This window comes from Cupressus sempervirens, chromosome 10 (assembly GCF_028749045.1).
Source record: "Cupressus sempervirens isolate cs-2001-9-10 chromosome 10, ASM2874904v1, whole genome shotgun sequence".
Taxonomy (NCBI): Eukaryota; Viridiplantae; Streptophyta; class Pinopsida; order Cupressales; family Cupressaceae; genus Cupressus; species Cupressus sempervirens.
The window spans coordinates 801660427-801687767 of NC_143127.1; the positions used below are offsets into that span (position 1 = coordinate 801660427).

Consider the following 27341-nt stretch of genomic DNA (forward strand, 5'->3'; position numbering starts at 1 on the left):
CTAAATATCCTTTTGACTACTGCATAATGTGCTTCTCTGGGATCAACTTGGAATCTTGCAACAATTCCAACTGCATTTACTATATCCAGCCTTGTGTGAGTCAGATATTGCAAATCTCTAATCATAGATCTGTGCTTCTTCTGCTCAATAGTAAGTGTCTCATATTTTGTAGATAACTTGTGTCCAGTTACCATAGGTGTTCCAATAGGTTTACATGTTTCCAAACCAAACCTTTTTAGTAAATCCTTCAAGTACTTAGTCCGAGAAATAAAGATTCCTTCTTTATCCTGTACAATCTATAATCCTAGAAAATATTTCATTACAAACTTGTCACTTCCATCATCATTTCCTCCAAATATGATATCATCAACAAATATTACTAAGATCATTAGTCCATCATCAATTTCTTTCCAATCCAAATTACTATCTACCATACCTTTGCTATATCCAAGCTTTGTCAAATGCTTGTCCAACCTTGCATGCCAAGTTTTGGGTGTTTGCTTCAAGCAATACAATGCTTTCTTTAATCTGCATACTATGTCCTTGTCATGTGTACAACCTTCAGGTTGTTCAATGTATACCTCTTCTTCAAGTTCTCCATTTAGAAATGTTGACTTGACATCCATCTAATATACTTTGAATTTCTTATATGTTGTATAAGCTAAGAATTATCTTACCACTTCTATTCTTGCCACAGGAGCATAGATCTCATCATAGTCTATTCCTTCTTGTTGTGAGTAACCTTTACATACCAATCTTGCTTTGTTCATTACAAATTCGCCTTGTTCATTCATCTTGTTCCTGAATACCCATTTAGTTCCTATCACATTCTTATCTGCTAGTTTGGGGACCAATTCCCATGTCTCATTCTTTACTATCTGATCTAATTTCTCTTTCATAACTTGCTTCCAATAATAATCTTTACATGCTTCATCCACATTCTTAGGTTCAACTTGAGATATCAAACATAATTCTTCATTGATTCTACTTCTTGTCATCACACGTTTATCTTTTCTTTTGATGATCTTCTCGGGTGAGTGATTCTTTGTCATATTCTTACTTGAAGTAGGAGTTGTTATCTCAACTCTTGGCTTTGCTAAAGGTTCTGAGCTTTGTTCCTACCTAGGCACTCCTTCATTCTCCAAATCATTGTTATTCTCAAGGAATACTTCATCATTCCTTGGTTTAGTAACAACATCATCATCTTAATTGTAATCAACTATTCTTTCCTGTATCCTAAATTTCTCATCAACTCTCACATTTGCACTTTCCATAATAGTCTTAGTTCTTTGATTATAACATCTATTTGCCTTGCTTTCAATGAATAACCAAGAAACATACCTTCATCACTTCTAGCATCAAACTTACCAATATCATCATCTCTTTTGATATAACACTTAGTGCCAAAATTTTTGAAATACTTGACTGTAGGTGAGTGACCAAACCACAGTTCATAAGAGGTCTTGTTTGTGTCATTCCTGACTTGCACTCTATTCATAGTGTAGATTGTTGTATTTACAACTTCTCTCCAAAACATTTGGATACATCATTCTCTACTAACATAGCTCTTGTTGCTTCTGTTACTGACATGTTTCTTCTCTCTGCTATGCCATTATGTTTAGGAGTCTTCAACTCAACTCTTTCTTCTGCTCTAGGATTGAATCTTTTCTCTTCAATCTATTTTCTATTATGCAAATCATTGCTAATGATAACTTCCACATTTTCATGGTTAGACTTTGGATCAACAATAGTTACCAAAGATATCTCTTCTACTACTTCCTTTTCCTTAACCAATTTAGGCTCATTATCATAGTCATTCACAAATCTTTCCATACTAGCTTTAACTTCTTCATCTTCATCAAAAAATGATTTTTTTCTAGTTTTCCTTATTCTCTAAGGACATTTACATGAAAAATGACCAAACTAAGTACATGTCCAACAAGAAAAAACTTCCATACCTTTTGGCTCTCTTTTCATGAGGAGATCAATACCTTCCTTAATATTCATGTCTTCTTCAGATCTCAATCTATCTTTACTTTGCCTCTATGCAGAGACTCAGTGCTCAATTCTGTATGCAATTCTGATCTCATACCAAGAAGCTCCATCTTCTGGGTGTCAAAAATTTCCTCCATCCAACTTAGGACTATCTTTTCTGAAATAAATCACCATTGATCTCTCAAAGATGTTAAACTTTATCTTTAAGGACCCAATGCTCTGATACCAATTGTTAGAAACAATAGTCCATCAAGATAACTTGGGGGGGGGGGGCGCGTGGGTGCGTGAAACAATTATCTAGTAATTAAAATATTTATCAACCTTAAACAATTTTATCCATTCAACCAAAGTAAATAGTAACCATAACAAGATGCACATAGACAACTACACCAGATATGTTAACTAGGGAAACCCTTGATCAAATGGAAAACCTTGGTGGGAATGATGCCACAAGATGATGTACTAATATGAATATTCCTTGTTAGAGGATGAACCTTGTTAGGAGTCTATTACAACATTTAGTACATAAGAATCCCTGTTAGGAGTTTCCAACCATATTAGGAGTTGTTAAAGATAAAAGGACCCACTATCCAAATAGATTCTAGGGCAAGACCATTGAACTCACTGTCCAACTGATCTCTCAACTATTCCTTGCAGAATAATTGTGTGTACACTGTATTTCAACTTCTTTCCTTTATCTTGTCAACCAAACCAATCACTATCAGACCTTGTAGACTAGGTCATGAACTTGGGATCCAAGTAACCAACTTCGGATCACACAATAAAACCTCAACAATAAAGTTTCCTTCACTTCCACTTTGCTCTACTCAACTTTGTATTCCACTCTTCGTGCTACTTATAAACATCTCATATGTCACATCTAAGATAAAGGAAAATGTCCTTCCTTTTCACTAAATTCATAAAACAATTCCCTAAGTTGGCTGTTACACCTTCTCAATTAATTATTATAGGACCACATTAAGAACACGTTACACTTAGCGATAACATTAATCTTTCACCTTGCAACTTGCATAACTTTTTATACATGTAACATTATGACAAGCAAGCTTAGCCACATCATCACCAACAAGTCTTCTTTACATCTTTAACTTCAGCTTATCAAAATAATAACTCTACTAAGAGATATAACAAGTTTACCAGAACATGCCTCTATAAACTCTATCTCAGAACTATCTCTACTAAAACTTGCATAACTCCTTCCAAACTTAATATCTTATGCTTCTGAGGTTAGCTAAGTATACTAGGCACATAGTATAATCTTCCTTTAACCTCGCTACTGAAAGTACTCAATGATCGGTCTGTACCAACTTGATATTTCCATTGTTCTTTTGTCAGATACCATATAAAATTACTATGTTGACATCAATGACAAACACAGTCATGAATGTAACATATCATCATGATAATGATCTAATCATATTTCTACGATACTCCCCCATAGGAATATCATCAGCACTCATGCTTCCAACAAGATGTTCATATGGTAAGCGTTATGAGAATGTGTGTGCACATACCTTATGAACATTTTTTAGTACATGGTGAATGTTATGCAAATTGATGTTCAGAAGGCCTTTACACAAAGTACTTGGTGAATATCATATGAGATGACCTTCAAGAGGCCATTACTCACAATACTTGGTGAATATCCCACAACTTGATATTCAAGCAATCATTGCTCAAAGAGTACATGGTGAATATCATATGAGATGACATTCAGAAGGCCACCAATATCTTTACTCAGAGTATTTGGTGAATATCATTTATTGATATTATGGGGGTCAATGCTCATGATATCAAAATATTGAATATCTTCTGATCAAAGATATTCTTATATTATATTTAGGTAATATATGATCCTATGGTTATCCTCCCTAACAAAGAGGGAGTGTTAATGTCAATGAAGTTCCAGTCAGATAAAACTCGCTACACACACACACACACACACACACACACACACACACACACACACACACACACACACACGTGTGTGTGTGTGTTAAATAACAAATTATTATATTAAATAGTAATGAATAAACATGTCTTGTGAACAGACATGTCTATCCATATTTCATCTAATATAAGATAGATGACCGCCATTTGAAAAGTAAATATGAAGAGGCAATACAACTACATTTGCAACGATCCATGAAAACTAACACCAAGGATGAAGACATGTATATTTAAGGGTTACAATATGAGTCCTTTCTTCATTGACTTATTACAAATTAAGGGTATTGAATCCACCTTTCTTATCGAGACCCAATTGACGATTTACCTCATTTTACACTTTTTACTCTAGCTTCTCGTCTTTTTGTTATAGGCTTGTACTTCTTTATTCATTTTCACACAATGTTTAATTAGGCAATGTGAATAGACCAAAAAATTGTGACAACCATTCATGCACTTACACCATGTGTCATTTGACACATGCTTAACTACATTCTATTACAAAGATCACCTACTTGAACCCACTAGTTTCTATTTTTAGCTTTCACCTTTGATGCTTAAAATAGAGGCCGACTATTTTACTATTAAGTTGACTATTACAATTCTATCCTATATTTTTTTTTCTTATATAAATATTTTGCTTAAGATATCTTAATATCACAATCTAAAAAAATGATATATCATTATTGATAAATGTTAGACATGAATATTAATTTTTTTTTATATATATACAAATTGAAGGAAAAAGTCATTTTATTTCGCAAGCTAAAAAAAACGTTTACATACTAATATATGTATTGATAAGTAAGATTAAAAATGTGCATTTTATTATTATTTTAATTTTAAAAATATTAAAATCAATTACTCATCACATAGTTTAAAATATTCATGATAATAATTGTAACACAAGTAATTATGGAGACATTATGATATACTAAAGAAATTTCGTACATATAATTTTTTTCTTAAGCTTGTTTTTAGATTTTATTTTAAACTTGTTTTTTTTTTTTTGATGGAGGTCATCCACAAACAAGTTTTAGGTACTCAATAAGGGCCCACGCGTGCCTAAAACCTCTTCAGCTAAGAGTCAAGGGTTAAGGAGCATCCACGCTGCCAAATTCACCCGCTCAGAGCATGGTCCCGACCTCATCCCTTATGATGTCTTCGATCTTTGCACTCAACAAGACTTATCCCTGGTGGGCTCTTTGTGAGCTATTCAACTTCACCAATAGACCAAAAGCCCATTGACAATTTAATTTTTTCATTTACGCTTATTTTTAGATTCTATCATAACTTCTTGTAGATTGTTCCTTTGCAATAAAGGAGAGAAAAAAACACATAAGAGGAATGAAATAACCCCTCTATTGGCTATCTTTCCGTCTACCCATTTAATTTAATTTAAGCCAAAAAAATCCAAATAAAAGATTTACGAGAAACCCACCGCGATCAAACTTGGGCCTAAATACACCTCTTTATTGCCCACATCTTATCTCTGTTTTTTTTTATGGCTCCCATTTGTGATACAAAAATTATAGCGCATTGTGTTACCACTAAAACTCTTCTAAAACGTTATAAGAGTTCTTGAATTCCCTATCGATTAAATTCAGTTCTGCAGGCTGCTGAAGAGCTCGTGGGGAGACTGAAAGGATATTTTTTTTCCTGGCGATTTTGATTACTACACATGAAGTATGTTTTCATTAATTAACGCAGACACTCGAACAAAATAAACCAGATACTATTGTTTATGCTGTAGAAAAAAATTAGAGCAAGGTGGTCATACGAAGATTTTAAACTGGTAAAAGGGGAGAGTCTCTGCCTCCCCTATTAAATTACTGAAACAAAATATGAACACGGTAAGGCAGCTAAGGTGCAATGATTTCAGACCCACATTAACCACTCCTCCAATTCCTCACGAAAACAAAAAACCCATTTTTAAAGCACTACTTCCATTCTCCCCGGTTAGAACTGTTGGTCACAGAGTTTCTGAAGGCCCATTTCTCACAACCCAATTTGGAGCATTCTTAGTTCCAAACCAAGTGACAACAAAAAACACCAGACAAAACAGGATCAAAACATCATCATCAACAACTGAGACTACCAGCACTGAAGTCAAAGACATAGAATCCCTGTTCTATGATAGCTCAAACGAAAAAAGCTCAAAGAGGGGCATCAGAAATCAATCAGGCGCATCCAGTATTTCGAGTGGTGTTAGGCTAGAACACATCAGCAAGACCTTTAAGGGTGTCACTGTATTGAAGGATGTGTCATGGGAAGTCAAAAAGGGCCAGAGAGTAGGTCTTGTGGGTGTCAATGGGGCAGGGAAAACTACCCAGTTGAAAATTATTGCGGGCGAAGAGGACCCCGATTCTGGAGAAATCATTAAGGCCAAGTACAACATGAAAATTGCCTTTTTAACCCAAGAATTTGAGGTCGTACCTACCAGGACTGTGAGGGAAGAGTTCATGAGTGCATTTAAGGAGGAGACGGAGATTTCTCAGAAGATGGATAGAGTGCAGAAAGCTCTGGAGTCTGCTGTAGATGACATGGATATGATGGGCAGGCTTTTGGACGAATTGGATTCATTGCAGAAGAAAGCAGATGCAGTCCAGCTTTATGATGTGGATGTCAAAATCAATAAGATGATGCCTGAACTCGGGTTTACCCAAGAGGACACTGATAGGTTGGTAGCATCTTTTAGTGGGGGATGGCAGATGAGGATGTCCCTTGGCAAGATTCTTCTTCAGGTCATTAGTCCTAGACCTTATTTCATTTCCTATTGTAACTCGTTGTACTTTTGAGCTCCATTTAGCCGTCTTCATGTTCGTAATATAATTTCATTCCCCATTTCTTTCTGTCCATCATGATGAATAAGCCTAGCAAGGATTTCACAATGCTTTTGTTCTTAAATTGCATTATCATTTTGTTAGAAAGCATTTCAATTTCGCAATTAAAAAATGGTTTCCAATTCTTGAGAACATTATTTGGTTCATGCAAGTCGTTAGTATTTTCATAGATATATCCTTTATTGAGTGAAGTAAACAAATATTGTGAGCTGAAGAATGCAATTTCGTTTTATTGTCTCTTGCTTTTGCAGCTTCTTTTTGGCTCACCCATGCTGCTTTTTCTGGGCGTGTTTTGAATCCTTGACATGTTTTGTTCATCCACAAGTATTAATAAATTTCTTTCTTTCTCAATGCTATGATAATCTTCCATAGAAGTCAGTGGCATGTCTTTTAGCTGTCGAGTTTACTCAATTGCAGTCATCTTTAAACTAACTGACCAAAAATGTATTTGAAATCCTAAAGAGCATGACATTGCCATTAAAACTGACTATAAATTAAAATGAGCCCTCTGGAGGTTGCAATCTTTCTATTGTGCTTAACACTTGCAAACATTCATTCATGCAAAGTTTTTCGAGTCATTAGCAACTGTTATTTTGAAAGTTCTGATCAAACCTTCAATACGTTCAAATAATGTCATTGGTATATAGTTCAAGTTTCAGTGCAGATGATTTTGTGCCAGAGTTCAGCAGTTCATGCTTGAATTTCCCATGGATTTACCTTACACTGGCATCCTTTTACTTTTAATCATTTAAACTATAATTATCTCTCGGAGAATTAAGATTACATGAGAGTGACACTAATATATTTGTTGGAAAGAATCTTAGTGCCCGAAACTATACTTTCTGCAGTTTGAGTAGTAATGCAGGATTTTTTGTTTTATTAGAATATTTTAGCTTCTTATTTACATATCTGTGCAGGAACCTGATTTATTACTTCTGGATGAACCTACAAATCACCTTGACCTTGACACCATAGAGTGGCTGGAAGGTTATCTCAAGAAGCAAGATGTGCCTATGGTGATTATTTCTCATGACAGAGCTTTTCTTGATCAACTTTGCACAAAAATAGTAGAGACAGATATGGGTGTATCGAGATCCTATGAAGGAAATTATTCTCAGTACATGATTGCTAAAGCCACTTGGATAGAGGAACAGCGTATGGCATGGGAGAAACAACAGAAGGAGATTGACCATACAAAGGATATGATCCATAGATTGAGTGCTGGGGCTCGTTCAGGTCGTGCTTCTTCTGCAGAAAAGGTACTTTTCATGAGGAATGCTTGTTATATGAATATAATTTACACATTTAATATGTCAAATCCTTCAAAACTTGTTATGCTTATTCTTATGGTTACACGTTTGATCTGTTTGAGTTTCAGTTGTATTACTTCTTAGTTAAAATATGCTCAGTAGCTATATGGCTTACCAATTTAATAAATTTACCAAATAGAGAGTGCAGGGTGCAAAAATATTTTGGTCTTAAATATTCAGAATGTTGTGTACAGTTAACTTTGTGTAAAGGATTTGTTTGTCTTAGCTTCACAATTTGGCAGGATTTCAAATTTCTCTTTGGCTTTTCGGATTTTAGATTGGTGCAACCTGTATTTTGATACAGAAAACTTATCTAATTTAGAGAACAATGTGATGCATGTGAATGGTTTTATCAGATCTCAGTTTTCTTTCTTTCTTTTTTTTTTCCAAATTTTCAATCAAAATCTAACATTTTTTTCAACGCATTGTGCATTGATGAGGTTGAAGAATTACTCTTTGTTACATCCCTACCAAAATCGACTATATAGGTTCTAGAAGCTGTTTTCTCATGTCTTGCTGAAACATCTATCAAGGTGCTAGGTATGAGTGTGTTGTTTTTGTCATTGTTGATTTTGTTACTAATCCCATTTCAAGCAATGTTGATTGTCCCTAAGATCATTCTGCCCATCTGTCTACTCATGACAAAGTAGGAAATGATGTATTCTTGTAAGTGTAAAAAAGATAGCATAAATTGCTCAAGGGGGCTTTAAAAGAGGTCTTGTCATATTGAAGATGGCAAGGATGTAGCACAAGTGTGCTTCGCATTTGCCAACTCTAAGTGGCAGTAACATTAAGAGGGCATGTAAATGCAAAGGTTTTAGTGGCACAAATGTTGCAGGAGTGTGCCCAGGAGACTTTCATGAAGACCTAAGTGGAGGATGCAAGTGAGAACCATGCCTGAGCCAGTTTTAGATGTTTTATGGTGCAGACAATGACTAAAGGCATGCCTTAAAAGTAAGTTAGGGTTTATAGTGTAATGGACACCCTTAAATGCCCAAAAACTAAACAATTGCTTATAAGATGTTATTTAATAAAATCAAATACATGGCAGATTATCAACTCACTAATTGCTCCAATATTATTGACATAATGCTTCAGCAAATGTTATTTAAACCTGCTGCTACAGTGACATGAATAGTGCCACATGAATAGTAACCGCATGAATAGTGCCGCATGAACAGTACTGCCTTAACAGTGCTGCTACAGTATTTTTTCTTTCAAATAGTCCAATATCTTCATATAATCATTCCCTCAAAGTAGCATAAATGTTGGATAAGTAATGAAGAAGATATGAGCAAAACATCAAATCTGCTTGTAGCTAGAAACCCGCTCAATTTGCCTAATAATGATAACAATGGATTCCAAAGGCCAAACCCCAAGGGAATGACGTCTAGAATGTCACAAGAGAGGATAGATGTCCTCTAATGCCAAGAACAGATCTGCAACTCACACATCAATTTTTTTCTCATATTCAACCTGTTGAACAATGGCCACCAACTCTCCTTTTATTTCCACTTCATAGGATTGACCCACTTTTCACAACCAATGTGGGGTAAAAGATATAGTTCCACTTTTCCTCCAATAGATGGACCTTCTTCTAGAAGAAATAAAATAATATTTAATTCTTTCTTCTAGAAGATTTTTTTAATATATTTATTTAACTTTAGTCACTTTTAATTAAATTAATTAAATATAAAGTCACCTTTTAATTTTAATTTATTTAACGAATGTATAAGAAATTAAATAAACCAATTTCTCTTTATTCCTCCACTTAGCCTTCGGAGAATGTAAAGGCTAAGAACTCCATTAAAGGCTAAAAAGATGGGGACATTACATATAGCCTTGAAGTGCCTTTGGCATGGATTATCCATGTGTTATAAAGTGGTTTTAAACTCGAAAGCATGTTTGAGCTTAAAATCACAACATTAAAGTGACTATAACATATCAAGGAGCTTGCTTGAGTGATAATTGCCAAATGTTGAATAGTTACAAGTCAACCATTGAAGAGCATGCTTGGGAGAAGTATGGCAAGTTGCAAGTGGCATAGATCCAAAGGAGTATGTTTGCAAGTATAGGACCAAAGATTAGGTGGTTGCGAAGAACCAGAAGCATAATAGCAGGAAACACCTTTCTCCCTCGAAAAGGCCGGCTACATGTCAAATATAGTACCCCATGCATGCCCAAAGAATACTTGATTTTCTACCCTTGCCAAATGCTATGTGATTTGATTTTTTTAATTTTAATGTACATCTTCCTAAATTTAATTTAACAAGACTTCATAATGCAATTTAAAAAAAAAAATTAGTGTAAACAAAACCTACACCAAATGAGAAAGACAACTGAAATGTTTTTCTATTTTACTGACCCATTTTTTTGGGTTGTCTTCCAATGCAATTCTACTTATTTTGCATATTGTAAAGTGTTATATTAACTTATTATTTATGTGGCATCTATGTGTCTATATTGCTTTTGAAGTAATGAAAATCTCCTCATTGAAGAGCATGCTTGGGAGAAGTATGGCAAGTTTCAAGTGGCACAGATCCAAAGGAGTATGCCTACAAGTAAAGGAGCAAAGATTAGGTGGTTGTGAAGAACCAGAAGCATAATAGCAGGAAACACCTTTCTCCCTCAAAAAGGCCGGCTACATGTCAAATATAGTACCCCATATGTGTCCAAAGAATACTTGATTTTCCACCCGTGCCAAATGCTATGTGATTTGGTTTTTTTAATTTTTATGTACATGTTGCCAAATTTAATTTAACAATACTTCATAATGCAATTTTTAAAAAAAAATTGGTGTAAACAAAACCTACACCAAATGAGAAAGACAAACGAAATGTTTTTCTATTTTGCTGACCCATTTTTTTGGGTTGTCTTCAAATGCAACTCTACTTATTTTGCATATTGTAAAGTGTTATATGAACTTATTATTTATGTGGTATTTATGTGTCTATATTGCTTTTGAAGTAAGAAAATCTCCTCATATAACTTAGAAATTTGTGTTAAATATATGTATATGTGTTTTTTAGTCTTATTTTCTGTCCAACCATTATCCATATTAGGCATATTTAAAAATGGCTGTATCCGTTGCAATTTTAAAAAATGGAATGATTGTATTAACAAATCACTTAAATAAAGAGAGTTTAAAAATGTTATAAAAATCGTTAACTAAAAAGCAAAATTCTTTAAATAAAGATTACATTTAAAAATACAACAAATTAAAACAACAAAAAATAAAATCTAGATTACCATTAACTAAGATTCTAGAATAACGCTTTAAATATAGCAAGAACTAGGATACTTAAAAAAATTCTAATACCCTCCCTTAATGTTCATTCTCTCAACTACCCTACAAAAGATTGTACATGTCTTGTGGTGACAATTTTTTTTGAACATTCTTGTGCTATTGAGACCTTCGTTGAATTTACAAAATGTCAATGACCAAGAGAAGCCAAAAAAAAAAGGCTTTCTTCTTCACAATGCTCTGCAACAAGAGACAAGAGCCTACCACTGAGATGAGTTTGCCACTAACCCTCCCAGAATTTGCAAAACCTATGACTAGAAATCATCACAAAATGTCCAACCTGTTGTTGGATTACACAACTATCCTTCCCTAAAGACAAAGACTCACACTAAGAACAATTGCCACGATCTTGAGAAAAAATTGGCAAACCCTCCAAGCTTTTGCAAAATGAGTAGGATGTCCCAAAACGGACTACAAGATACCATGATTTGAAGTTAACAAAGTATTGCTTCTTTGGAAATAAAAAAGGTAAAAACCCAAAAACAAGAATCCTTGACATTAAATCGCATGCAAATTACATAAACCAGAAATGACTTTTGAGGTGAAAAATCGATCAAAACCAAACACAATTTTTGAGATAAAAATCGATCAAGACCAAAAAAAACTTTGATCAGAGAATACAAAACAGATAATTCAATGATATTTAAAACTAAAATTATGAGCAAGGAACAAAGTCTTTTTAATAATGTTTTCGAAATAAAAGTACTTCAAACTAAAGCTCAAAGTCTTTAGGCCTTAGTAATTTGCAGCCACTATTTAACTATAGCAATTTCCTCCCTTGAAGCACAAACTCTTCAAGATGCTAAATTCAAAGCTTGGATAATTTATACAAGAGAACTATACACTGAAACAAAGAAGATTAATTGATGCAACATAAGAAAACACAAAGTTTGAGAACTCTTGTTTCCTTAATTCAATCTGAAAAATTTGTACCATAAAACACAAAGTTTCCAAGACACAAGATATCATTGCATAGTATTCTTCCTAAAACAATAGATAATTATTTACAATGGGCTCTTTCCATTATATAGGAAAAGAAGAGAGAAAAATGTGGAGAGAAAAGGGAAAATCCTCAACCACCTTGACTTATTCTCTAACAAACTAATTTAACTTTGACTTATTCAATGTCATAAGGCCTAGAGCACTTGCAACTTGATTTCATGAAGCAAATACATAGGAACATGTTTTCATGTATTTACAAAGTATTCTTGCTCTGCATGCAATTTGCCACAAAACTATTTTTGCTACATGAAAGCATGTAAAAACAATCAAGTGTGTATGACACTTGGAAATCATCTTTAGAGAGAGTTGACGAAGATCTCAAATTTACTGAGAATCTCCTGCACAATAGATGAATCAAGTGTTCTTGTGTTCTTTGCAATAGCAATTGTTTTACAAACTATGAGTGTGCTCTTAGAGATCAATTTGTTGCATTCTCCAACACTCTTCCAAAGATTGCTTAGTAAGATCTTGTGATTTGTCAGCTTGTCAATGGTAATTGCAACTGAAGTTATTTACCTCAAGCTGTAGGCGAATTACCTTTATGAACTTGGTCATTACTGCCTTTTCATCCCTTAGTTCACCATCCTCACTAACCGATTTGCATGTCACTTCCTGAAAGCCTCTGCTGATTATGTTATCTTGTGCATTACACAAGTCCACTGCTGCCCTGAGTTAGGTTATCAATTCCTGGATAACATGTTTCTTGACCATTAGGTCCATGTAATCATGATACATCTTTGATGAAGAGATAACAATCATAACATCATACTCCTGAAGTGTATGTAGATCATTGTCCAACATAACTTTTCAAACATCTAGGTCCTCATCTAACATTTTTAGTTGTTGATTGAATGATATAATGTGATCATTCAAGCTAGCAATTCTTGCCCTAGCATTTTGCAACACCCACAGGCCATCACAGATTCCCTGGACACCCTATGATTCCAAGTTACCACACCAATCATCCAGAGCCTTGGCCTTCCACTTCACCCGCTCAATATCCTTAGGAAAAAAAGGAGAAATATGCTCAACTCTCTGAGTAGAGTTCATCTTTTCAGCGGCTTCAAGAAGACATGCATTTTCTTCTTTGAACTTGTTCTTCTTTTCCCAAAGCTTATTATTTCATTGTGTGAGCAAAGAAACTGCATCCTGCGCATTTTGTTGATAGCCTAGCCGTGTTTGCTTGCCGAGTTCAACTTTGGGGAACTTGTAATCGATAGATTGCATCTCCTCAGTACGTTATCAACCAGAGGCTCAACTATCTCAGCATATTTTGGTAAACTGTTTTTGCCTTTTTGTTCTTTGGGGCCTTAGGTTTATTGACTTGTTTGAAATCAAAGTCCTTAGGTGGAATCTCTTCCTTCTTCCTCTTCTGTGTTATAGAGTTTAACCATTAAGATAAGGAGAAAGAAAATGAACTAGATGCTAATGTGATTGTCAATGCGGTAACTACTCCTACATGTACAATTGTAGTCACAATATGAGGAGTTTCTATTTGAGTTGCCACTGACGTTGGACTGCTGCATGTAACTTCAGCCATGAATTGCTCAAATCAAGTTGTAGTAGCATCCAATAGTATTAAGGGTAAAATGGACGCAAAGGAGAAAGTAGAGTATGTATCAAACATATTCTCAAAACTGCTATATTGGTCCTCCTATGTAAATGCAGCAGCAGTCGAGGATACCACTAGAGCAATTAAATGTCAACAGGATCCATAGGAAGAACATGCATTGTGGAAAAAGAATCCTCATCTTTGTCTAGTAGAGAGTCAGCAGACTCATCTGATGTTGGTGCGGAATCTAGGAGTGTTGTCATGACTGATGTACCTATGGAATGAGGGATTTCGAGAACAAGTTCCTCAGTAATGGTCCCTTTGTGCATCCCATCATAACTAGTCCGTGTGTGCATCCTTTTAGGTTCTACAACCTTGACCTCAAAAGCTTTGCCTGCAGTCTTAGCCCCTTTGATGGAGAGTTTTGGAATTGATGGAACTGGAGGTTTAGATGCTGAAGTATAAGTGACATCCTTACTTTTGCCTTTGATTCTCAGATTTCAACCCAACTGAATCAGAAGGATCAAAACCTTTACCTAGTTTGATTTTTGATGCACTTAAGGCTGTTAACATGAATGCTAATGATATATCTGTGGGGGAGGATCATAGCATTGCTAGAGACATGATTCAGAGCTTATGTGTTGCATTCATGACATAGTTTGTCATTGATGTCAACATATACCTTATTCTGTGAAGATTAATAGAGTTATAGAGGAAGAATTGTTTGGCGTGGTCAACGAGTTGGGATGTGCGCTCTTAGACATATGTTCTGAGATGCTATAACTAAGTGCACAAATATAAATATGGAAATATGATAGAGTTATGCAATGTTTTTTGAAGGTTGCTTTTAGAGGGAGTTTTTGGAAAGCACTTACTGGTAAATTGATTATATCTTTTAATAGAGATGTAATCCGATTAAGTGAGCTTAGATGAAGATCAGAGACATGTTGAAGATGCTATGTTCCAGATGGCAAAAAGAAATGTTCATTCCATGAGGTTTGGCCAATACTGTTTGGAAGATGTTCTCAGTGAGCCAACTATTGCAAATATATTTGAAAAAAAGGTATAATTGTAATGTAATATCTTAAGGATGTCCTATATTATTATTGTAAATTGGGGAAGTCTCAAGGCTGACTCAATACTTGTTGTAGGACTTGGTATAAAGGAAGGATTGTTTCCTTGGTTGAAATCATCAGTGAGATCATTTTGTTGGTTATGTGAACTTGGATGCGAAATTGTATTTGATCAGAGCAGAGATTGATGTTGAGGATATATTGTGAGCTTCAAAGGAACTGTATTGCAAAGGAGTTGTTGTTTAGTTAGTTCAAAGATCTTGGATATGCTTATCCGGAAGATCATCTAGTGAAGACTACTTTTGAGACTATTTGGATAGTGGGTTCAGTTGCCCTCCTTTTAATGCCTAATAGGGTTGGCACGACTCCTAACAGGGGATTCAATGTCTCTTAATAGGGACTCATATATATTGATTGTATCTCGTTGGTTCCTAACAGAGTCCATCCTTTAACAAAGAACTTTTATATTAGTACATATCTTGTGGGCATCATTCCCATCAGGGTTTTTCCTCTGATCAAGGGTTTCCCTAGTTAACATATCTGGTGTTATTGTGCATGGTTGTCTTTCTATGGTTGTTGCATCTATTGTTTACATGTTTCAGAATTAATGAAGTTGTTGATAATTGCATAATTGATTCACCCCACCCTCTTAGTTATCCTGGTGGTTTTTACTTCTAACAAAGGCCTCTCCTTTTCAACCAGATATTCATATTTGCTGGGATAGGTTAGAATTGGTCCCAAATGAACATGCTTTCCATTAGTGACCATGGAGGTGGTAAGATACACAAGCTCTCCACATGATGCTTTGCATAATTTGGATTAAGAATATCACCATCATCTTTAGCCCTATCAGGTATTTGCAAGGTTGAAGTGAACTATTTGCTTGACGACTAACTTGCAATAGTCCAACTTCCGAATGTTCACCTTCATGCATAAATCAATCTAGAGGTCCTCCAGGTGATGCACATGTACAAATTGCCTCCTCATCTTGTTGCTTAATCTAGTCAAGGCAACTCCTTGCCATGAATTTCTTCAACATGATCCACTAAAGTTCAAACTCCATATTCTTTGCCTTTGGAATTTTATCCGAAGAGTATCCACCAATCTTGAGTGGATTTTGTGAAGAAATCCCACTCTTGGCCTATGCATTGTAGATTGGTATGCTTGCACCACCATGATTTGCCTTGCCAACTCCATCAATATGATTTTATCAATAGGATATTTTGGCAAGGTATATGGTTTGCCTTGGAAATGTCCCATTCTCAAGTATGTGAAGTTGGGAAATTGTAGGAAAAGACTACCATATTCATTAACCTTGTTCCGTGCCTCATTAGAAACACACTTCTTGGGAAGCTCTTTATCAAACAAGTACATGTAATGCCTAAAGAAAGCATCATGTACCCTTCTGTAATGCATCAACTAGATCTCAAATGCAACTGATCATGGTACTCCCATATAGGCAGAAGTGACCTATTTGCCTTGGTTGAAAGGCCAAAAAACGACCCAAGGGCAACAACAATGTAAACCAGGTACGAGTTCATATAGAATGTACCAGTGGAGGAAACTTTAGCCAATTGTTTGCACATGACGCCTCGAATCATTTCTCCCCAAAATATCTTCTTCTGTTTAGACTTGATAATAAGATGTACTTGTTCATCCAAGGCTCAAAGGTGTTTAATTCCTTGAGTCTTGCAATCTTGCTAAGCAATGTAATGAGATCATTGATCTCCGCTTTAAAATTTGAACATGACACCCCTCCCTTAGGGCCCGTTTGTTTGCTAGCATAGGATTTGAAAAATATAATAGAAAAATAGAATAGGAATGGAAATGCGAAATAAGAATAGAGAAGGGCAATTCCAATCCTGTTTGGTTCACTTGGAATTCGATTAGGAATATGTTAATCCATTGTTTGGATATACAAAAATGGAATAGGAATAAAGTTAAGTTTTGTATTTTAAAAAAAAAATTCCTTCAATTTTTTTTGTTTTAATTGATTATTTTTGGTTATTTTTTAGTTCATTTTTTCAATAATGGTAAAACGGTTTTTTTTTTTCATTTTTATTTTATCATTGAAGTTAATGAGAAACATAATTTTTTTTTTTTTTTAAACAAATAGATATAATAATTAAAATGTTTTAAAAAAAATGTTTAAATTTTAAATTTTAAAAAAAATAAAAATTAAAAAAAAATTGAAAAGAAATTTTAAAAATTATATATAATAAAAACAAATTTAACAATTAAAAAAAAAATAGATTGGGAATAGGAATGACCTATTCCAATAACTATTTTTTGGAATGGACATATACTCATTTTAGGGGTAAAATTGGAATATGTTTTCCTATTCCCTATTCCGATTTGGGGTACCAAACAGAGAATACATTTCCTATTCCTATTCCAGGAAACAAACGGTCCCTTAGGTCATCTGGATAAGTTAGGCTGGTTATTGATAAGCTAATGATCATTCACATACTTGTAGTATACTGTTTATCCTCCTCCCATCTTTCCAAGGCCTTTTCTTTTGAGATATCCATTACGACAGTAATAGGTGGAACTCTGAAAATCCTATCTATGGCATCAAGATCAAGACTCATGATGATGTTCCCATTTTGATCTCTGATTGTGTTGGAACCATAATCAAAGTTCTTGGCGCATGTTGACACGAATTCCGGTTCTAGCGCAACAAGAGGAAAAGTTGAAACCTTGTTAATATATCTATGTTTGATATAAACCATGTTATCTGTTGTGGGAGTTTCAACTCTTCTCAAGAAATCCTCCATATTCAGATGGGAAAACTCTATATCTCGAATCTATTCACAATATGATAACCCATGAAGAGGATTGGAGTTATGATAACTATCATATCGGTACCTCATCTTTTTCCTCTCTTTGTCTTTTGATGGAATGGCTTCTCCTAACATGGCAAGCCTATGAGCAACTATTACATGAAAGTCCCAAAGAGTGAGTGCATCTTCATGAGATGGATCCATTGAAAGCTTGTTTGATGCACAAATGGGTAAATCCATAAGCATGCAAGTGCGGAAAACAATTGGAAAACTTTGACATAGCAAAGGATAATTTGTTTTGGATAAAATTAGCTCTTTAAATGGAGAGAAAAACCAAAAATGATTTTTTTTGGGAGCAATGCATATGTGGACATTAAGCTTCAGGTAGAAAAATGGAGTAAGAATGGATATTTATTCATGCGGTAAGGCATTTTTCTCATAAATAGGGGTTTTAGGGCCCGCTACAACTCAATTGACAAGCGCTTAAAGCTCTTAAACAAGGTTTTAAAGCCCATTTGCAGCCTTGATAAAAGCATGGAATGAGTGTGAGATGCTCTTTAAAAGTGGACTTTTATCTCGTGTTTGCATGTGAGATAAATAACTTGCTTCTTGGAAGTTATTCAATGTTTAGAGCGTTTTTAAATCTTGACTGCATATACAAAAATGAAGAGCTTCTTGCATATGCAATTTGGAGGATTTTAGATGGAAGTCGGAGCATGCAAATCTGAAAAATAAATGAAAGACTTGCACTTATATTCAAAAACAAAAATACACAAGGTTAGAAGTCCTAAAATGGCACAAGAAAAACTTACCTCTTTTCTTGAGAAATGCAAACGAAAAGGTCTTAGAATCTTGGAGAAAATCTGAGGCAAATCTAAGTGATTTTGAAATGAGGAAAAGATCTTAAGTTTGAAGCTATATAGGCAAAGAAGTTTGATTAAATCTTCTTTAAATCAATGCATTTGTTGAGTCAAGATTGAGTGGTTGACAAGTGTGCAAGATAGAGAACAAAAATGCATAATAATAGCAACAAGATTAAACAAATCAAACCTGCAAATGATCAAGTTTGTGATTAAGATGAAAAATCAATCCAAAAATGGCACCTCGAGGAAAAAAAACGTGTTTTATTGAGGTCAAAACATGTTGGGAATGAAGTGTTTATGCCATAGATGGGTTTCTAAAACCCAAACTTAAGTTAAAATACTTGCATTGTCCTCTTCAAATGCCGTTTTCGTGTATTTGAATGCCCTAGATGTGCTCTAAAGGACCAAATACAGGTATGGAAAGATTGGAGGAGTCGTACAACCATGATAAAAATTACTACCATGCAGTGTTTGTGTAAAAATGCTGACATTTCATGTATTCGAGAGCATGAAATTGCTCTAAAAATTGCTGCTTGTAGGCCCCAATAGGAAGCACAACATATTGGAGGAAGAAAACAAGTTTTTTATAGACATATGCATGCCCTTTAGAGTAATGACGAGCTTCTATAATTGAAACACATGTATTTTAAGCATGCAATAAGTCTAAAAGTGGCCACCACTTGAGCCCTCCTAGCCAAAAATGCAAATGCATTTGAGTAATGACACATTTTATAGATGCACTTGCATATACAACTAGATGGATTTTTAAAAAACATGCAATTAAGGCAAAAATCGTCACCATGGGTTATAGGAATGCAAAATATATGTCCAAACACTTTATAACGGGTTGTAATATGTCTTTTACATATATGAGAAGTCACAACATGCTTTTAGAATATATATGCTGATGCAAGAGCATCTTGGGTTCGCTTGCAATCCTGCATGTTTGGAGGGATTTTAGTTAATGGTTATGGAGCTTGGTGAATACTGGTGCTCGGCATGGTCTATGGAGCTCAGCATGGTCTGGGAGCTTGGCATGGTCTATGGAGCTCGGCATGGTCTGGGAGCTTGGCATGGTCTGGGAATTTGGTGTCTGTTTCAGGCCGTATAACTAATTTTCCACAATGAGTTAGAGGATGAAAATTTCAAGGATTGAAGAGGGCCTAGATTTCTACCTACGGTTCGAAGCACGAGTTCTAATTCATTTGGAGCTAGGATATATCGCGATTTTACAAAGACATTGATTTTGGGCATTTAATTATTGTTGTTGGCCGATCTGTGGCACTTAATTTATGTATTTGTATTTAATTTGTGTTTTGGGCTGACTTGTGGCTTAGATTGATATAAGTAGGGGTTGTAGGGGAGTCTTTAGGCATCATTTCATCCATTGTGGAGAAGTGGAAGAGCTTGGAAGAGCGAATTTGGAGAAGAGCTAGTAGCTGCGGCTTGAAAAACAAGGAGATTGCTTGGTGGTCTTGCGAGCACAAGTTGAGATCTTCCTTGGAGGTTTCTACCAGAGTGTGGATCTGGACTAGCTAGGGTTCGGGATTGGATCTTGAGGGATCTTGCAGAACTATTACTTGCTTTGTATTTGGCTGTAACCAGGAAGGCCTTACAGCCTGACACATTGCATGTAATTAGTTATATTTTATGAATATATTATTGTGATTTGGTATTAGACTTTGCATTCTTGTTTCTTGTTGTTGTGTTTCCGCTGCATGGTTGTATAGCTGGGGGCTAGGACATCTCCTTTGGGGATCCTCCTACCTTGCACTGCGTCAGGTGGTATTAGAGCGAAGGTTGTTCTTGAGCGTGTAGAAAGATTGTTGAAGCTGAGGCAACTTGCACCAGGATCTGAGGTGATGGAGGTTGATCTTGTGGCTAATTGATCTTTTGGTCGGTGAATTTGTTGCTTAGGGAAGATGCCTCCAAAAAGATTGGACCCTAGGGCAATTGCTGATCTTACTAATGCTGTAGAAGAATGGATTTCAGAGAAGGTTGAAGCAGATTTCAGATCTGAGTTTGAGGATGTTAGAGCAGAGTTCAGATCTCAGATAGCATCAATGAAGAGTGACATGATCACTAAAATTGTGAGTGCTTTAGGTGGTGTACCTAGGCATGTGGGTACTGAAGGTAGTTATGAGGAAGTTGCTGAAGACTTTGAAGTTGTTGGATCTAGTGGTGAGGATAGATCTAATCATGTGGAGAGACCTATTGGAATTAGGGCTAGTCAGTTTGCTCGACCTGGATCTCAGTTGAAGTTGAAGCGTAAGATGGAGATTTCTAATTTTTCAGGCACTTTGAATTTTGAAGACTTGATTGATTGGATTGGTGAATTGGAAGACTACTTTGAGCTTGAGGATATTGAGGATCCACTCAGAGTAAGGTTGGCACAAACTAAGCTGAAGGGACATGCTGCTCTTTGGTGGAAGGAACTACAAAGAAATAGAGAAGAGGAAGGTGAAATGAAGATCACTAGGTGGAAATTGATGGTGATTGAGTTGAAGGCTAAGTTCATTCCTGTTGATTATGAACTTGAGTTGTTTAAGAAGTTGCAAAATCTGAAATAGAGGGATATGACTGTGAAAGACTATATTGAGGAGTTCTACAAGTTAACTATTCGGTTTGGTCATAGAGAATTGTCAAAGGAAAAGTTAGCACGGTACATCAATGGTTTGAGATTTAATATTCAGGATGAGGTTGGTATGTTGAATATTTCTTCAGTTGAGGATGCTTATCAGTATGCTTTGAGAGCAGAGGAGAAGCTAAAGAGGAAGAATCAAAGTAGTTCTCGAGGGAAGGAGAAGTAGGATAGTTCAGCACAGGCTAAACCGAAAGAAGAAGGTGAACCAAAACCTGTTGAACAGAGAAGAAGGACAGGTGGAGGTGGGTTCAGAGGTAATTGTTTCAAGTGTGGTCAAGAAGGGCATAGATCTTTTGAATGTCCTATTGGCAGGGTAGCTGCGGTTGTGAATGAGGTTGAAGTCCAGGACAGTCAGCCTGAGCAAGGAGAGAGTTTGTTGGCTCGGCGAGTATTGGTTGGTGAGAGGACATTGGATTCTTGTCAGAGGACTAGTTTGTTTAAAACTCGTAAATTTGGTGGTAAAGTCTGCAAAGTGATTGTGGATGGTGGTAGTATTGATAACCTTGTTGTTGAAGAGCTGGTTCAAAAACTTGGTTTGAAGAGAATGAGACATCCTTATCCTTATAGGATTGGCTGGTTGCAAGGTGAGCATGCTTTGGAAGTGAGGGAGCAATGCCTTGTTGATTTCCAAATTGGGCAGTATAAGGATCAAGTGTTGTGTGATATTGTGGATATGAACAGTTGTCATGTGTTACTTGGTAGACCTTGGCAGTATGATTGCAGGGTTGTGCATGATTGTGTTAGGAATGTGTTTACTATTGAGAAAGGTGGTAGGAAGTTTTCCCTGATTCTTTTGCAGAATGAAGAGCTTGGTAGAAGGAACCTGAGTATTGGAAGCCGAGTTGAGTTGGCAGATTCTGAGAAGGTTAGAGATCAGCATGGAAAGAAGACCTATGGAACACCTGTGGTGGATGTGAAGAAGAAGAAAAGTAAGGGAAGGAGTGTGCAAGTTGAAGACTCAGAGGATATGTATGTGAAGAACCAGTTTGGGATTTATGTGCTGAATCCTAGAAGATGTTCTTCCAATTACTAGAACATCTTTTCGAACCTGGGGTGTTTGATGCAGGAGCATCTTGGGTTCGCTTGCAATCCTGCATGTTTGGAGCAATTTTAGTTAATGGTTATGGAGCTTGGTGAACACTGGTGCTCAGCATGGTTTGGGAGCTCGGCATGGTCTATGGAGCTCGGCATGGTCTTGGAGCTCGACATGGTTTTGGAGCTCGGCATGGTCTTTGGTTACTGGGCATAGTCTTTGGTTGCTCAGCATGGTTTGGAAATTTTTTGTCTGTTTCAAGCCGTATAACTAATTTTTCATAATGAGTTAGAGGATGAAAATTTCAAGGATTGAAGAGGGCCTAGATTTCTAACTACGGTTCGAAGCACAAGTTCTAATTCATTCGGAGCTAGGAGATATCGCGATTTTACTAAGACATCGATTTTGGACATTTAATTATTGTTGTTGGCCGACCTGTGGCATTTAATATATGTATTTGTATTTAATTTGTGTTCTGGGCCGACTTGTGGCTTAGATTGTTATAAGTAGGGGTTGTAGGGGAGTCTTTAGGCGTCATTTCGTCCATCGTGGAGAAGTGGAGGAGCTTGGAGGAGCGAATTTGGAGAAGAGCTAGTAGTTGCGGCTTGGAAAACAAGGAGATTGCTTGGTGGGCTTGTGAGCACAAGTTGAGATCTTCCTTGGAGGTTTCTACCAGAGTGTGGATCTGGACTAGCTAGGGTTCGGGATTGGATCTTGAGGGATCTTGCAAAACTATTACTTGCTTTGTAGTTGGCCCTAACCAGGAAGGCCTTACAACCCGACACATTGAATGTAATTAGTTATATTTTATGAATATATTATTGTGATTTGGCATCAAACCTTGCATTCTTGTTTCTTGTTGTTGTGTTTCCGCTGCATGGTTGTATAGCTGGGGGCTAGGACATCTCCTTTGGGGATCCTCCTACCTTGCACTGCGTCATATGCATGCATATCAAAGTGTTCTTAATACGTGCAATCATGTTCGAAAAGGCCATCCAAAATGATGATAGGCTGTTTTCACCCTTTTACTTGTACTCACAACTTTGATTTTAATGCATGTATTTACATTTTTAAAACCCCCTTGATGATTTGGGTTCAAAATATTGATGGTGGAATTTGAGAAATGACTTGCATATGTAATGATATGCAAGACTAAATAAAATCTCCTTTTACTGCACAAAAAGTTTCTTATGTTTTAAATTTACATTTAATTATAGTTTAAAATGAAGAGATATGTAATGTGATTGAAAAAATCCACCTTTAGAATACAAATTTATTAAAAACTATATCCAAATCTTATCGAAATCATGTGAAATTTTAAAATCGGGTTCTAGACCTACTATACATGTAAAAAACATTTTTATTTAATGCAATTATCAATAAAAAGCTCACTTTTGAGAGATTTTTAATTAAAGAATAGGGATATGTAGGCAGGCCGAAAAATCCTACTTGCAAAATGCTTAATTCCTTATGAACTTTAGCTTGACAACTTCATTTGAGGCCTAAGATAGCTTAAAACAAGCGGAGTTGAAAATGCTACAATCCTAGGGTAAAAAAAAACTAAAACAAAACACAAAACTAAGGAAAATGAAGAAAAGACTTGAAGGTTACCAAAACTCAAGCACCTACAATTAGAGAAGAAAAACTCGTTCTATCAAGCAATAAGGTGATCGTCTTGACAAAGCCTTCCAAAAAGGGTGCATGAGAAGTTTAAAACATAGGGCAATTCAAGGATGATGAATTTCCTCTATAATGCACTACTCAAAGCACCAAAAACTAAGAGGATACACGGTCAATGACTTGATGTGTTTTACACTAGTAGCTTTCCAAGCTGCATTAGTATGTTGGGTATTCTATTTCACAGGGATTTCTGGATATCCCCAAGTACACGTCTCCTATACTTGTTCCCTTCCATACAATAGGAAATGTCCCAAGTGCATCAAAACAACTCTGAAACATATGAGACAAGAAAAAAATGTAGATGAAATGGAGAAATGTGAAATGCTCTATTTGTGTTCTCAGAAAATTAGGTATGTTTGGAACAATTCTTGAGGAATGAGAATGCATCTTGCAGAATACTGGCGAATTTTGTTCGGGTGGCTTTTCCGTAGAAAGGCTAAACACCGAAGAGCATGCTCAAATAAGAAGTAAGTTAAAGGTGTATTGTGAAAATAGGGTATACATAACCATGACAGAAAAAGTGATTGTTTATGTTTTACTTTAAATTTAATCAGATTGAGCACTCTAAAAATCGATTATTATAAAGCTAAGTGGCTAGTTGGTTACATTGAAGCTTGCTAATGGGTTTTCCCTTTTCTTGATAATTAGTTTCCCCAATAATTAGGGACTACTAAATATTATTCTTGCTAAATGGTTCTCACTTCCAGTAGAGAACAAGATCATCTTTTCAGCTTTCATTTTGAATAAATGTTTTGCTATTCTTCCTTCGTCATCAAGTATTCTCTTTGGTAGGAACTAGAAAACAAGAATCAGTCATGGTAAAACTTATTGGAATATTTTTAGTATCTTTAGTTCTTACTATTTTAGGCTGTTCTTCTAGAATCTTATAGTTAATAGTCATTTAGGATTTCTTTTTATTTTTTCTCAGTTAAGTCTATTTTTAGACTATACTATAATTAGTTTTTGTAAACCCTATTTAAGAGTTCATTATGTAATGTCCCCATCTTTTTAGCAACTAAGTGGAGTTCTTAGCCTTCACGTTCTCCAAGGCTAAGTGGAGCATAAGAGGAAATTAAATTAATTTCCAATAAAATCATTAAATAAATTAAAAATTAAAAGGTGACTTTATATTTAATTAATTAAATTAATTATTGTATTACAAGGGAGGAGCTTCTAGAGCGTGTATTAATTATTGGAAAGGGGGAAGCCTCTAGGGATTTAATTTTCTAGAAACACAATTAATTATTGTATTGTAAGGGAGGAGTTTCTAGAGAGTGCATTAATTATTATTGGAAAGGGGAAGCTTCTAGTACTTGCAATTAATTAATATTTGATTTCCATCTAGAAGGGTGTAGGGAAAGTATAAATAAAGGTGGGAGCTTCATTGTTTAGCATCGGATGATTGTGAATTGCATTTGATTAAACTTGGAGGTGTAGATTTGGTCTTGGCATTAGAGGACATTCATCCTCTCTTGTAACATTTTAGACGTCATTCTCTTGGGGTTTGGCCTTTGGAATACATTACTATGTATTTGATTTTATCAATTGAGAACTAATATTATATCAGTAGCGGTTTAATCTTCAATTTGCATAAATTCCTTCTTGCTCATGTTATGTGGATTGAAGCCTATGCAAAGACATTAAAATCGCTTTCAACCGTTGGTTCAGTTTTTTGGGCATTTCTAGGGTGTCCATTACAGTGGTATCAGAGCTATAAGTCTTGCCATCCTATAGAGGTCTTATAGAGAATTTGGAATAGCCAGATAGAGAGAAAAGTGTTTGACAAAATCTATACGGGTCTAGATTAGGAAAATGTAATGTTCAGGTTACTAGGTACATTAGAGGAGGGGTAGCATATGCAACAGGAGCAGAATAGGCGAATGGATATGATGTTGCAACTTATGGCTAGACAGATGGGCATCAATATTGAAGATTTGTATGTGAGATCTCATGGTGTTGCTCTAGTGCAAGAGGTAGTTGATTCCTCGAGTGGGATTGAGACACTTATATAACCACCCAGCTATGATGTTGGTGATGTGGGTGTTTCAATGGAGTCAGTAGATGTGGGTTTAAGCTCTAGTATTATTGATGCACAATTTGGTGTTGAGTCATGTGTGCAGATTCAGGAGTCCATATATGAGGCTTTGTCAGGGGATGACAATGCATCAATAGCTGGATTAGGAGAATGCGAGGAAACTGTCATATCAGCAGCCACTTCTATGTCAGTTGAACCATCGAATGAGAAGTTTAGTAGCATGCATGCAGTTGTTGATGTGTGTTCTAATGATGGTGCACATGTTGATGATTAGGAGTTTTCATCAACTACAGATTCGGTCCAGTTTTCTCTTGCAGTAGTTAATGTTGTTCCTATGTCCATACATTTCGATGTGGCTACACCTATTTTTGATACAGTTGGCATGAGTGCATATGGTTCACCTATAGCTACATCTTTTTCAATGCATGTTGGTGATGATCAAGATTCTAGTCCAATATCTATTATGTGGGTGGATACAAGGAAGAAGAGATTTCATAGATCTTCTACGAAGTTGCCTTCTAGTGACATTTTGACTTCTTCATCATCAGCACAAGTTTTGGGTGCTAGGCTGCAGGACATGTGGTTGGTCTTGATGATGCTGATTTGCAGTTGGTTTAATGTCCACAAGGATGTCACATACTACTTCATTTGGGATCTGGGTAGAGGTTGGAGTTCATTGTGTTGCTGAATTGCTTGAGGTCAAGCAATTTCAAGGAGGGCGGACTATACTGTCCCCATCTTTTTAGCAACTAAGTGGAGTTCTTAGCCTTCACGTTCTCCAAGGCTAAGTGGAGCATAAGAGGAAATTAAATTAATTTCCTATAAAGTCATTAAATAAATTAAAAATTAAAAGGTGACTTTATATTTAATTAATTTAATTAATTATTGTATTACAATGGAGAAGCTTCATTGTTTAGCATCAGATGATTGTGAATTGCATTTGATTAAGCTTGGAGGTGTAGATTTGGTCTTGGCATTAGAGGACGTTCATCCTCTCTTGTAACATTGTAGACGTCATTCCCTTGGGGTTTGGCCTTTGGAATACATTACTATGTATTTGATTTTATCAATTGAGAACTAATATTATTTCAGTAGCGGTTCAATCTTCAATTTGCATAAATTCCTTCTTGTTCATGTTATGTGGATTGAAATCTATGCAATGACATTAAAATCGCTTTCAGCAATTGGTTTAGTTCTTGGGCATTTCTAGGGTGCCCATTACAGTGGTAGCAGAGCTGTTTCTAGGGTATCCATTA

At 35.7% G+C, this 27341-nt stretch overlaps 1 protein-coding gene across 2 annotated transcripts in view; it reads left to right on the forward strand.

Annotated features, from left to right (window-relative positions):
• The first annotated feature begins 5445 nt into the window (after positions 1-5445).
• Positions 5446-27341, forward strand: part of LOC149536351 (ABC transporter F family member 5-like) — a 108952-nt gene continuing 87056 nt past the window's right edge. The window contains exons 1-2 of one of the 2 annotated variants that reach the window (XM_089802980.1): positions 5446-6707; positions 7724-8065. In XM_089802980.1, the coding sequence (XP_089659106.1) occupies positions 5808-6707; positions 7724-8065 (1242 nt within the window). In that variant the 5' untranslated portion in view covers positions 5446-5807. The remainder of the gene's footprint in view (positions 6708-7723; positions 8066-27341) is intronic. The other variant, XM_089802981.1, reaches the window with a different exon arrangement.